This window comes from Artibeus jamaicensis, unplaced genomic scaffold (assembly GCF_021234435.1).
Source record: "Artibeus jamaicensis isolate MK-2021 breed Jamaican fruit bat unplaced genomic scaffold, CSHL_Jam_final scaffold_1019, whole genome shotgun sequence".
In the NCBI taxonomy this organism is placed as follows: domain Eukaryota; kingdom Metazoa; phylum Chordata; class Mammalia; order Chiroptera; family Phyllostomidae; genus Artibeus; species Artibeus jamaicensis.
In genome coordinates this window covers 9,046,559-9,061,373 of record NW_026522025.1, presented here as the reverse complement: position 1 = coordinate 9,061,373, position 14,815 = coordinate 9,046,559, and the positions used below count along the sequence as shown (strand labels likewise).

Here is a 14,815-nt window from a genome sequence, read left to right as displayed (position 1 = left end):
CCTTCTGTTCCAGAAAAACTTTTCCGGGCATGTATTCAGGAAAACAGCCTGTGAAATAAGCCTACTCTGGTTGTTTATGATCTGTCTCCTTTAAACATGGACAAATATTTCAACGGTATTAATACATCTACACAATGGCTTTGCTCTGTTCATATGCAACTTTCTTCTAGTCATTTTAATTAAAATTGGTTAATTTAAGTCTTTTCCCTCTCTCAGATGTTTTTTTTGGTGGAGTGAGAAGTACATGAGTTTGGGAATCAAGCAGACCTAATGGGGAATGCTTATTCAGTTATGACCAGAGATGTACTGAGAAACTTTTAAACTTTTCTTAGCCTCAGTATCCTCATCTATAAAGTGGGGATAACAACACCTAATAGCATATAAGGATTAATAATGTGCATAAAGAATATAGCAAGTACCCAGCATATAGTAGACCTTCAGGAGGAGTGAATTACAAGGAACAAAATTTAAAAACTGGAAAAGGAGCAAAGGTGCCTCTCCTCACATCCTACATGTACCATCTTACACCACACAGTAGTGACCGTCCCTTTCTCCTGTCCCCAGCCCCAGTTAACTCATCATTACTGATTGGCAAGCCAGTCAGTATTTCCTCAAATGGCAAAATGCCAAGAATAGCAATAAATATGACTAGGAAATAAGACAGACAGAAAAAAGGGAACTCACAAGTAACTGAGCCAGGCACTTTCACACATGATTTTAGTTAATGATAGAATAATTACAGCAGCTACATCTGTAACTTTGCTAACAGCAAATATTCATAAAGCTCTGTTTTTGAGTGTGTGTATGTGTGTATACCAAGCCCTGCTAAACATTTCACACATACATACGATCTCATTTAATTCCCAAAACAATCCTCCGATTTATGTTGCTTTCAATGGCAAGCTGACTAGGAAGTTGAACACATGCCTACTATCTCCCAGCTGGGAAAAGCATGAAGTGTGCTTTGAAAACAGATCTGTACAGAGAAATGATAAGTAAATTGGTAAAATAAATAAACTAGAGTTACACACATTGACATGAGTAATGACACCAGCTGGGACATTTTTAAACATGATATACATACATTGTTTGCTGCTGTGGGTACAGACCTGTGTGGCAAAAGCACAGAAACGATGTGTTTGTGAACACCAACCTCAGCAGAACGGTCACCTGCTGGGCAGAGGGGTGCAGCAGGGAGAAATTTCCCTCCTGGGCTGAAACACGTGCTGAAATTTCAAGCAGTTCTTTCTTTTTTAAAAAAGGGAGGGGGGCACTTAAGATGAATATGGCAAAATTTCAGTTGTCTACCCTTAGTAGTGGATACATAGAAAGCTGTTATTTATTTCTCATATATCTGAAAAAAGAACTTTTAAAACTTAAAAGAAAGTCAATCTAACAAAATACGTAAATTAGGTCATCATCACCAGAAGGAGCCCAGGATTCAGTCACTGGGTTGCCTGCCTAGAAAGATTTCAGTTTCCACAAAAGTTCCTCCAGAAACAGGAACACTTTGAAAATAAGAGAAAGTACATAAGACCTTCCATAGGTACACCTCAGATTTGGCTTTAACAGCTGAGTTATTCTACCACATAATAGAATTGCTTAAAGGTCTGGTTCCGGGTCCTTGTTGCACACAGAATCCCTAAATAGCTTTAGAAATACTGCTCTCCACATCCCCTTCCAGGTCTGTCAGCGAATCAGAATGCTGGGGTGTGGGCACACACGTGTGTGCACACATACACACAGACATGCATGTGTGTGGGTTTGTGGATTTTCAGGAGAACAATTTCAGCGTTGCTTGTTAAATATTGTATAGGACGTACCTGCAGCTGCTTGAAGACAAAAACACCTGTGGCTAAACTGGCGACCACAAAGGACCAATCATCTAGCAATGCCTCTCCATGAAAGGCTCTCAGCACATGGTCAGAATGACACAATGAGAACTGTGCAGACTTGGGTACTTTATTGTACTTACTATGATTATTAATTTTTAAGTTTATACAAAATGGGCAAGTTCATCTTTTTTGGTTCTTATAGAATACCACAAATAAATGACTCTGCTGAAAATTCATTTCGTCTTTAATTGAGCACCTACTACACTCCAGGCACAGTGCTGGGATACCAAGAAGAATGTGCCACAGTCCCTGCCCTGATAAAGTGTGTGGCTGAACGAACAAAAAGGGTCTATATGCTATGCCGTCTGCCAGAATCACTGGACATGAGAACACTGAGGCGGAGCAGCACAGGGAAGGCACTAGTTCGCTGGGTCTGAGTATGCACAGAGAGCTTCCGAGAGGCAGAAAAGCTTTAATTGCATTCTAAAAAATGGTCCTTGGTTAGCCAGGCACACAAATGAGGAAGGACACTCCATACAAACTGAGCACAGACCCCAGAAGATGTCATATTTAAGAGAACTGGAGGTAATTTGGTAGAGCAGAGTTTGGGTTACATTAGGCATACCTCACTTTATTGCACTTTGCCTTACTGCACCTTGCATATATTGCCTTTTTCACACATAGAAGATAAGACCTTCCACCAGCAAAAAGACTGTAACTCACTGAAGGCTCAGATAATAGTTAGCATTTTTTAGTAATAAAGTATTTTTAATTAAGTTACATACATTGGGCTTTTTTTCACATTTATGCTAGTGGACACTTAATAGACTACAGTATGTAGTAACTGTAACTTTAATATGCAGTGGAAAATTCACGTGACTCGCTTTATTGTGATATTCACTTTATTGCAATGGTCTAGAACCAAACCTGCAATGGTTCCAAGATATGCCCATAGTCAATTTACCCTATGGACAGTTTATTTATCCATGTATTCATTGAATCAATATTTTGAACACCTCATAGGAAGTGTTGCAGGCATATTTGAGGAGGAAAAAATCACTACTATGAATCAGCAAAAACATCTAAGTATTAGGTGTCTGTTGCAGAGCAGCCTAGGTAGTTACCTCCTTCCTTGGCCCCTTGGTTCCCCGACTGCCCTCCCTCCCGAGAGGTCTGGTAGCTGGGCTGGCCCTCCCACAGTTATGCTTTCAGCTGGATGCTGCAGAGAGAGGAAGCAGGCAGCGTGGCGCCGCTGTCCAACCCACGGGCTGCTCTGGTCTTCAAAGGAGGAAAGATCAAACAAGAAGGGCCTCACAATGAGACTATTTCATCATATAGCAATGATTAGTGTTCTTAAACTACTGTACTTAAAACATATTTGGGCCTGGGGTTTTTCATGTTTTTGTTGCTATTTGGGGGGTTTTGTTTGCGGGGGTGATTAATATCTAAAGATGGTTAACAGTATTTCCTATCTGATAGGTTTGGTTTCAACAGCCACCATGGTTAATTTCCTGACTCCACTCCCTGCTCCTCGTGGTTACTCCAGTTAACCAATCAAGTGTTGGTCACTGCCATGTGGGTATCAGCGGTCTTTAAAGAATCTTTAAACCACCTTTAAACTTCTAATTTTATTTTCTAACACAGGATAATCTATTTCAGATAAAATCTAACCTTAATAGAAGCTGTTGAAAGGCAACACACGGGTAAGGGGCAGCTGAATGCATTTGATGAATGGGTACATTTTAACCTTTTAGGGGAAATAAAATGATTTCAACACTTATAATTAGGGTTGCAACCTAGCTACCCTTTTAACAGAAGGCCTGTTAACAGGAGGCAATTCTACCTACAGTGAGAAGAAAGACGGCATCCAGAGAAGGCACATTAGCGAAGCAGACAGAATACGGAACTCTCGTCCGCCACTTCGGCGTTCTTGTTCCTGAGAGTTTAACTGTCCCTTCATCTGTGCCCAGTGATTCTCCGATACTAGAATTCCCGCGGGGAGTTCAAAAGTGCTGTTGCCCTACCGTCACCCTAAGCCAACCGAATACGGATTTGGGAAGTTTAGGCTCATGAATTGATTCTAATTTACAGCCAGAATTTAAAAACAAACAAACACATACAAAAATGTACTTTTAGCAGATTAGAAAGTATAGAATCCTTGAAATTTAGGGCTTTTAACATCCAAAATCTCACCCCAAATGAGAATTCCTTCCTCAGCACCTCTAACAGACTATCACCTGGACTCGACTTAAAGAAAGCTAGCCCTGACTGGTGTGGCTCAGTGGGTTTTAGGAGTCACACCACAACCCAAGAAGTCATGGGTTCGATTCCCAGTCAGGGCACAGGCCTGGGTTGTGGCCCAGGTCCCCAGTTGGGGGTGTGTGAGAAGCAACTAATCAATGTCTCTCTGGTGCACTGAAGTTTCTCTCCCTCTCTTTCTCCCTTCCTTCCTCTCTCTCTAAAAATAAATAAATAAAATATTTTTGTTGTTGTTTAAACTTTTAAAAAAGATTTTGTTTATTTATTTTTAGACAGGTGAGAAAGGAGGGAGGAAGCGAGGGAGAGAAACATCAATGTGTGGTTGCCTCTTGCCTGTCTGGCCTGCAGCCCAGCCATGTGCCCTGAATGGGAATCGAACTAGCGACCCCTTGGTTTGCAGGCTGGTGCTCAGTCCACTAAGCCACACCAGCCAGGGCTAAATAAATAAAATCTTTTTTAAAAAGCCAATAAGAGAAGTGCTGACAGCCTCCTAACATGACCAGCTCCCTGTGTGGACACATCTCATAACTGGAAAGTGCCTGCTGCTGTGGAAATGAGGTCTGCTGCCTCGGCCTCATCCTTTGCTCTCTGCTTCAGAATCATGCCAACTGAACTAGTAAAAGTCAGCGAGAACAAGGACCATTCATAATCACCTTTGAAGCCCTAGCACTTAATAACAGGGCTTGGCACAAAGTAGGCGCTAATAAATATAGCAAAAAGGAGAGAAGTGTGTGTGTGCACATGTGTGTGTAAAAAGGTCATCACTACTCCTGTGCTCTAGCCATGCATCCATTTGCATCCTTTTTTGTCACATGTAATTTATAAAAATCATTGTTCTACACATTAGGTCCATAGAAGTGAATAGGACACAGTAACTTAACTTGAGGAATTCATAATTAGATAGAACAAACTTTTCTGAGCATTCAGGTGTCTGGCTCTCAATTCTCACAGCAAAGCTACCATTTCACTGTTCCGACGCTTTCAGAGGAAAAAACAGACATGCAGAGGTTCAGTGCTACTGCTCAGCAGGATGCCTGCTCAGGTTCAGTGCCACAGCTGCGGGATCTGCCCAACGCCAACCCCCGGGTGTCCCGGTGTGCCCCAGGACCCGCAGCCACCACTTACGATGCTGCTACAGGAGTGGCCACTACTTAGGGTCATAAACATAATCTAGCCCAAAATATGTTTGTCACAGCTGTATTGGCAGCAACTGACTGACAACACCTAGAGCTTCGTTCCTTTGGATTCAATTTCCAATACACGGTAATCTTCACCATTCCCAAATGTTTCTGCTCGTTAAAAAGTGGAGTATCAGTTGAAGTTTATCATCGTGTATTACCTACCTGACCAGTGTAGACTTCTGGGTTTCAACCTCAGGACTAGCGCTACTGACTGAAATTCCCTAAAAGGGATACATTCTCAACCCAGTGTGAAAAATTTCTGATGGGGAACCCAAGTGGCATTTTACATCTGTGCAGTCACAAGAACTGTAGTCACAAGTGTCTATTAGCATGGTGTCATTAAATGGGAATGTCCTTCGGTCTGGCAATTGAAAATAGAGAGGCCATCTGTTCCCACTTTCTCTCTGATACCTGGTCCTGTCAGCCTTGTTCTATTTCCCTTTAATGGACTTGGCTTACCCACTCAAATGAATGTGGCATAGGAGCTTCATAGGCAAAGCAACTGCAGACACTGATACTCCCTTCCTAAAAAAAATCCCAGACCACTTGTCTGTTTCAAGGCTACCCACTCTGAGCTAATGATCCCCTGTCCTTCCTTCATCAAGCTCTCTACTGTGGCTTTTGTTCTTTATGGAGCCATGTGTCTCCCTAACCCCGGCCCCTGAGGCCACCCCACTCCTACCAACTGCTCTCCAAGCTTTTAACCTCTGGGACATGATTTTTGGCCTCTACGCTCCACTTCGAAATCTCACTTTCAATGGTAAGAGACTGGCGACCTCATATCCCACTTGGCCCTGTGGCTTTATCAGCCAAGTCTGCCCCAGCCAGTTCCCCACCACCAGGGAAAGGGGGGGAATGGTCCTACCTTCGTGGTTGACCGGTAAGGGACGAAACTGCTTATCCAAAACCACCAGAGAACACGTGGCATCAAACCCAAGCCCCCGGATTTGGTTTGAATCGATCCCTTGCACAATTTTCTGTTCCAAAAACAAACAAAAACATAAATTAGAATGCAAGGCTTTTAAAAGAATGAAAATAAGTTATGACTGCAAGAAAATGAGTGACAGAATAGAAAAGGCATTTACAACATAAAACAGATAAAAGTTCAATATCAGAAGATCCTATAAATTAATAAGGAAATAACAACCAATCTAACTGAAAATTAAGCAAAGGACATATCACTTCATAAAATAAAAATAGTCAAAGAACATATAGAAAGATTCCTAACTCTACTACAATTCAATTAAATATAAACTATACCAAATAAAAATATACCAGTTTTTGCTTTTCATGTCAACAAAAATGTAAAAGATTAACAATATATCATAGTGGCAAGACATGGAAAAGTAGACCTCCCAATTTAGTACAAATTTTGAAAAATAATTTTATAGTATTTGTTAAAATGTAGACATCCATTACTTTTGGTCAGCAATCCCACTTCTAGGGATCTATCTTAGCAAATTATTAGCATGAGCAAAGCAAGTTATTTGTAGACAAAGGTTAACTGCAGCACTGCTTATGAATATATTTAAAATTTAGAAAAACTATTTTCTATTAAATAGATTATGGCACATCTGCAAAATGAAATGTAACTATTAAAAAGAAAGAATTAGAGAAGCAATTTCTGGGTGTGGTGGTATGACTAAATCAGCAAATCCACTTAGCAAATTATAAGTAAAAACCTGGAAAAAATCATCAAAAACAACCATCTGAAGGGCTACCGAAATTGAATAAAACCACAGGACAAATTGAGAAGCATTCATTCTTGAAAAATCAAAATCGCACTTAAAGCATTCCCACTAAAAAAATTTTTTAAAAACTCTAGGACCAGATGGCTTCATGGAGAAATTAAACCAAAAAAAAAATAAAAAAATATATATATATATGAAAAAACTTGTTCAAGACTCAGTTAAAGAGGAACCATTTTCCAAACATTTTACACAGCCAGTATTATCCTGATATCCAAGCCAAAAAAAGAACAAAGACATTAAGAAAAGGACACTCTCTAGACCAATAACTGTCACGAACATAGCTATAAAAATACTTAACGAAATATTAAGAAACCAATCTTGCAAAATATTAAACAGCATTATACACCTGACTACATACATGATACCCCAGGAATACAAGGGTAGTTTAAAATCCATAAATTGATTAATGTATTAAGCAGAATAAAGCACAAGTAAATGCCAAATGATCATCTCAACAGATGCAGAAAAACAAAAACAAAACCCCAAAACACTCAATAAACCAGGAAAGAAGGAAACTTCCAAAACCTGATAAAGAGCAGCTATAGGAACCTGCAGCTAATATCATACTTCATGGCATGACAAAGTGATTCCCCCCTGATATAAACAAAGCAACAATACTCTTTCATCACTTCTATCAGTCTTGCAGTAGAGGTTCTAGCCAATGCAGTGAGGCAAGAAAAAGAAATTAAAAGCAAAAAAAAAAAAAAGTGAGAAGTGTGTTATTTTTCAGATGACATGATCTCATGTGAAGAAAATCCTAAGGAATCTACAAAGAAAATTAAAAAACTACTAGAACTAACAAGCAAGCTTAGTAAGGTCACAAGACACAAGACTAACATAAAAATCAATGGTATTTCTATATAATAGCAACTAAGTTATCAAAATTGAAATGAAGAAAACAATTCCATTTACAATAGCATCAGAAAATAAAACACTTAGGAATAAATTTATTAAAAGAAGTTCAAGACCTATACCCTATAAACTATAAAACGCTGCTACAAAAAAAAACCCCTAAAAATTGGATAAATGTGGGGGATATTCACGAAATGGAAAATTCAACATTGTTAAAACAGTATTCTCAAATTACTCTACAGATTCTACACAACTGCCCACCTATTAAAACCACAGCGATCATTTTTTAAATTTTCATTATATTTTTTCCATTACCATTTATCCCCTTATCTCCCTTCCCCCACTCATCACCACACTATTGTCCATGTCCGCGAGTCCTTTTTTCTTTTTAATTGATCCCCCAGCCCCACAGCTATCATCCTGTTATCCAGGAGTCTGTCTCTATTTTGCCTGTTAGTTCAGTTTGTCCATTAGATTCCACATATGAGTGAAATCATATGGTATTTGTCTTTCTCTGACTGGCTTATTTCACTTAGCATAATGTTCTCCAGTTCCATCTGTGCTGTCACAAGGGGTAACTATGGAACGTTTATACAGTGGAATACTACACAGTTGTAAAAAACCAGCAGATTGTTTTAGAAACTGACAAACTACTTCTCACGCTTACATAAAAATGTAAAGGACAAAAATGAGCCTAAACATTAATGAAAGGAAAAAACAAAATTGGAGAACTTATGTTACCTGATTTCAAAACTTACCAGAAAACTATCATTTCTTTTTTTTCTTCTTTTTTTTATAATTAATTTTATTTAGTTATTTTTCAAGTACAGTTTTTTGTCTATTTTTCCCATCCCAGCCTCCCCCGCCCCTTGCTCCCCAGAAAACTATCATTTCTAAGTCAGTATGGTATTGGCATAAGGATAAATTTATAGACCATGTACAGCAATATAAGAAATAAACCCCAAACTTTATGGTCAATTGTTACTGGATAAAGGAGTCAAGACAATTCAATGGGGGGGAAAGACAGTCTGTTTGATGATGGTGGTAGAATAACTAAACACCCCCGCACACAAAAAAAGACTCACCTCATCCCATACGCAAAAATTAACTCAAAATGTATCATATCCCTAAGTGTAAAAACTGAAACTATAAAATGTAGAAGAAAATCTTTTTTGGACCATGGGTTTGACAAAATATTCCTTAAAATGTAAAACTCATTTAAAAAATTGATAAATTTGGCTTCACTAAAACTTTAAAATTTTGCTCTTCAAAAGGCCTTAAGAAAAAGAGAAGATAAGCTGCAGACTGGGAAAATACAGGTAAGGACCCCCCCCCAAATGGAATTATCTTCTGGAGGGCAGGCCCCTTGTAGTACAGGCTTCCCCCATTAAATGAGTGTTCTAGGAACCCCTCTGTATCAGTGTAGCAGTTGGCATTGTGGGAGAGGCTGCGCCAGCATCAGTGAATTTTTTTGAAGACTCTTTCGATGTGTTTGCCCATTTCATGATGAGTGACCTATGAGCGCACCTGTCCACACCACGCTGAGTATCCAGCAGTTTTCAACAGAAACAGCATGACCCCTGTACACCACCCTGCCTATTTACCTGATCTCTCCCCAAGTGGCTTTTTTTTTCTGTTTCCCTGATGAAAAAAGTCCTAGAAGGGAAACATTTTGCGGGTGGGGAAGAGGTGAAACAAAAAATAGCTGAAGCACTAAAAGAAATAAAAAATCGACACATTCGAAACCTGTTTCAAGCAGTGGAAAAACATCTCAACAGGTGTGTTACATCAAACCGGAGAGGACTTTGAGGGTGACTGAAGTTTAAACAGGTAAGAATACACAATTTTTATAAATAAATTCAGTTTGGGGGGATCTCCCCTCATATATTTGTGAATCATACATCTGATGGTAGACTTGTATATAGAACTCTTACAACCCAATAATAAAAGGACAAATAATTCAATTATGAAATAGGTAGAAGATTTGAATACAAACTTTGCCAAAGGGTGAATAAGCACAAGAAAATATGCTAACATCATTTGTGATTAAAGAAATACAACTTAACATTACAATGAGATACTGTTAGATACCTACTAAACTGGCTATAATAAACAAAATTGAGAGTATCCAGTGTTAGGAAATTGTGGAGAAAGTGGAACCCTTATACACTGCTGGCAGAAATGTAAAATCCAGCCACTTTAAATAAAAGTTTGGCAGTTTTTTTAAAACATAACTGACCACACAAGCCAACAATTTGACACCTAGATACTTACCTGAGAAAAGTAAAAACATATGCTAACACAAAGACTTGTAGGTGTACATTCATAGCAGTATTAATCATAATACCCCCAAAATGTTAACAAATCAAATATCTGTCATGATTTAACCAAATGGTTAGACGAGGTATGGTATATCCATACAATGGAATAGTAGTACTCAACAAGAATAAAAAGCACAAACTACTCATATGCACAACATCATAAAATGAACCTTGGAATCGTTATGCTAAGTGACAGAAGTCACACACAAAAGAATGCACTTTGTATGAATCCATTTATATATAATTTCTGAAGAAGAGTAACTATTCATATAGACAACAGATAAAGAGTAGTCTACTGGCTAAGGACCGACAGGCACAGGGGACTTTTTGGGACAACACAAGTGTTCTAAGACTAGATTATGGTGATGATTTCACAACTGTGTAAATTTAATTTAAAAAAATCACTGAATTATACATTTAAAATGGATAGATTTTATGGTATGTAAAGTACTCCTCAAGCTCTTAAATAATTTTTTAAAACTTGAGCTATAAAGAGGTCCACAAGATATTAATAAGGTAAAAAACAAAAACAAAAAAGAATATACACCACATTGTTAATAGTAGTTACCTCTGAGAGCAGAGACTACTCTCCGCCAGATGGAGGAGACAGAAAATTTTTCGCTTCATTATGTAATTTTTAAAGTGGTAGAACAATATAGGTTTATAGGTTACTATTAGTTTTTATTTTTGTTTGTATGGTTTTCTTTTTTGAAAAAAGCATGATTAACCATAATCATTAATGTTTCCTGTTTCCCATTAACTTCAAACATGACAATAACCTTTTGAATCCCACAGAAGAGTCCAACCAACCCAAAGAGTCCATCCCCATCTGTAATGAATAATTCTTTCTTCCTGTTTCAGAATGTCAGACTTACAACCTAGGATTCTATTTTTCACTATCTAACATGTTCCTCACGTAAGACCTATACACAATTATAGATTTTCAACAAACAAAAGCAGTTTTTCAACTAATAATTCAGTAAATAATAAAATGTTACCATATAAAAATAGCTACTATGTGCCAGGTACTAATTTACATACATTATCTTATTTAATCCTTACAAAGCCCTCTGAAGATACATCTAATATTTCCATTTCATAAAGAATAAGTGGAGGGTTGAGGAGGGGAGCTAGGAAGAGGTAAGCTCTAGAGATGGAGTCACTCGAACTTGCTCCCATCACGGAGCCAGGAGGTGGCAGAGCCAGAGTTCAAACGCTGAGCCCACGCTCCTTCTATTCCACCACGCTGCCGCGGCTGTCATCAGAGATTTCCTTGCTGCCCAAGAGATTCACCCTGTGGGAAGGGCACATGCTCTAGGGGAGAGTATTTGCTAGTGACCCATCTGTGACCGCTGGCAGCACCTTTGCCCCTCAGCACCAGCTGAATGCCCTGTGTGCCTTTACTACACTGATCGATCTTGACTTACAAGAGCATGAGGATCAAACCCAGTTCCCTGTCAGGCAGCATGGCCTCATGACAAGTCACAAACACCTGGTTTTAAAACCGAGCTCTGCCACTTTGGCTACATGTGACCGGGGGCAGGTCACACAGTTCCAGCCATTCTAATCACACTCTTGCTTTGCTGGATCACATCTCTACAGCATTTACAGGCATGGCTGCCTCTGTCTGGAATGTCCTTCCATCTTGGCTTGGAACTCTCTGGATAATGGTTAAGATCAGTGGGGTTGGGTGCAGTCTGAATGTGAAACCTGGCTCTGCCATTTACCAGGCCTATGACTTTGGGAAGCCAAGAAAACAGCTTCCTCGGTTGCACGAAGCTATTACTTACACCTACATCTCCTAAATGATGTTATGAGAATGCAGCAAAATAAGGTGCAATTAGCCCAACATCTGGCATTCAGAATATAGTAAGTAGCAGCCATTATTAGAATAAATTAGCTGCCTCATATCTTCTTGAAATTTGTGGGACAGAAATCAATGAATTAACGAGCCAGCCCTAACTTTTACCTGCCATATGGCCCTACTGGCCTCCGTGCCCAAAGAGTACAGGCCTGACCTGGGCAAGCCCACCTCTCACTGGCCTGCAGTTAATCAAGGGAGGAACTGGGTGACAAAGCGTGGAGGACTCAATCAACCCAATACTGCACAGCAATTCTGGGATAGAAACGAACATGGAATATGGTGTCAAAAGAGCCACCCTCTGGTTCCCAGTCCACCACGTGGGAGTCGGTTTAATCCTACACTAATCTCATTACATTTCTGAGCCTCAGTTTCCTGGGAGCGAGAAATACTCTCCCAGGTGAGGCTCAAAGGAGCCAATTGGTTTGAAAGTACTTTGGAACCAGTAAACCTTTAAAGGAAATAAATGTACAGGAGGAAAACCTACTCAGTGCCTTCCCTGACTGTTCAATAAAATCTTTTTTATGTATAAAGCATAGCATGCTCTGTGTCATGTAAGCACATATAAAAATGACAGGCAAAGGGATAGTGATGAAAAAGACTGGACATACTCAAATCTTCCTAAGAATTTTGGTAGGAGTAACCGTACAGTAGAAGCAAAGAAAATACTCTCAATCTATTTTATGAATCCCCTCTGACGAGCTCCATATTCTAATCATGGTCTATCAGTCACAAAGGTTCAGTATCCCCGTCTCAAAAACAGAAACCTATCACAAGGAACTGGAAGAACAATCATGACACACATTGGAAGCTTATTTGTTGGAAAGCCACTATTGTTTCCCCGGTCTTATATGGAAATGCTTCATGATCCTGCTTATCCGTGAGCGGACCACCCTGCTCCACAATCCCCACCTCCATGGACGGCAATCCCAGAACCAGGGCTGTCAGGGTCACACTGCCCAGAGGGCCCCAGGGACTTGACCTACTGACCCGAGATTCTTTTCTATACTTTTATTAATGGAAGAAGAAAGCAGTCTAGTAAACTTACCCCAACGACTTGGCATTGAGGGAATTTCTCTGGCTAGAGAGAAAGCACAGTGCTCTTCTAAAGAATTTCCAGAGAAGGAGATTTCTGAAACTTCGTTTGGTAACCTGGTCCATGTCTAGCAACTGTCAGCTCGTAGCTATGGGGCAGCAAACAAATATTTGGGGAAGAGGTTGTGCATTGCTTTGTTCTGACTATGGGAATCAATTCAATCCTGCATATGTTTTAAATCAGCAGGCTCTACCATATTGGGTGGGGATACAGGGGTTTCAGAACTAAGAACTTGAAGGTCAGAAGCATACCTGGTTTTATCTTTAGCTCTGTTTGGAGATAGGGTCAAGGTCTGGGGCCTCACAGACAGAATCCAGCTTGCAACAGAGCTCTGTGCAACTGGTCCTGTGTTCTTTTACATCTTGATATGAATGCCTTTGTCAGCTCTGGGGGCATGTATGGGGTTATGCAATCTCTGGATCCCTAAGGCCCGTCCCTCCCTGTTGCCTACACAATTCAATTACTCACTCATTCAATCAGTCAGCAAATATAATCAAGCCCCTTCTAAGGTCAGGCTGTGAACTCTTCTGGGTATTTGGGAAACAATGGAAAGCAAAAAACTTTTTGTAATTCCTTGCTCTTTTGGAGATATTTTAGTAGGGACGGATAACAGCTAATAAACCAAATGAATGCTATAGTGTATGCATAGTAAACAAGAAAGTGACAAGCCGGGGAATCAGGAACCCTTGAGAAGGAAGAGGCACTTGCTGAAAAGGTGAGATTGGAGGAAACACTTGAAGGAGCTGACCTTATGAAAGTCCAGAAAAAGTGCTCCGGGAAAGAAAACAGCCAGTGCAAAGGCCCAGAGGCTCGCTGCTTAAGATCAGCAAGGAAGCTAATATGACTTGTGTGGGGTGTCTGCTACCTGCGAGGCCCCCAGAGGCACTCAATTTTACAAAATCTCCTCTAGTGACTGGTAAAATGAATAAAGCCAATCCTGGACCATTACCTGCATAGCATCCCCGCTTAGGTGTGGTGTTGCCCCTTGAACATAGGTGGGGAAACGTAGGCTAAATACTTCCTTTTATGTCAGTGCCACCCACATTCTTCTAAGTACAGAAACTCAGAAACTGCCTCTACCTCGTTCCTCTCCACTGTCACCAAATCTCAGTCTTGTCCCTCCTATTTATTCCTCTGCCAACATGCTGATCCAGCCATTCATCACTGAGCAGATATTATTAAATACCTGTCTATGCCAGCATGGACGACACAGGCTGAATGAGACACAGTCCCAGGCCTCCCAAAGCTACAGTTCAAAGGAACCGCAGCCTCCGGAACTTCATCAGAAGAATCATGCTGCCTCTAACTGGCATCCTTGAATTTAGCTTCTGTTCCCTGCAAGCCATCTTGAATCTGTTGCTGGTCACTCTGAAACTTAGGACGACTCTAGAAAAGCTCCCCACTGGCCTCAGAACCAGCTACCCAGGTGTGCCCCTACCATCAATTCTAGTCTCTCCCTTCTTTCTCCTGTTGGGAACCACCTGCTCCAGCCAGGGCTGGCCCCTTAATATTACCACCTCGGCACTTCTGTCCATGGAGAGCTCCTAAGAGTTCTCCAGAGCCCCCTGTACTCCTACATCCTTCCTCAAACTTTCTCCACGGACTGGGAGTAAGGAGGTCCCAATTTCTTTAATGATTCATTCTTCTTACACTTCCTGA

General features: G+C 40.2%; 1 protein-coding gene across 16 annotated transcripts in view; it reads right to left on the bottom strand.

Moving 5' to 3' along the window:
• Positions 1 to 14,815, bottom strand: part of FGGY (FGGY carbohydrate kinase domain containing) — a 385,020-nt gene that overhangs the window by 344,853 nt on the left and 25,352 nt on the right. For all 16 annotated transcript variants that reach the window (XR_008389735.1, XM_053655576.1, XM_053655571.1 and 13 more), the window contains one exon: positions 6,141 to 6,252. Coding sequence is in view for 14 of the 16 variants with exons in the window: in XM_053655576.1 (XP_053511551.1) it covers positions 6,141 to 6,252 (112 nt within the window). In the remaining 2 variants the exon portion in view is untranslated. The remainder of the gene's footprint in view (positions 1 to 6,140; positions 6,253 to 14,815) is intronic.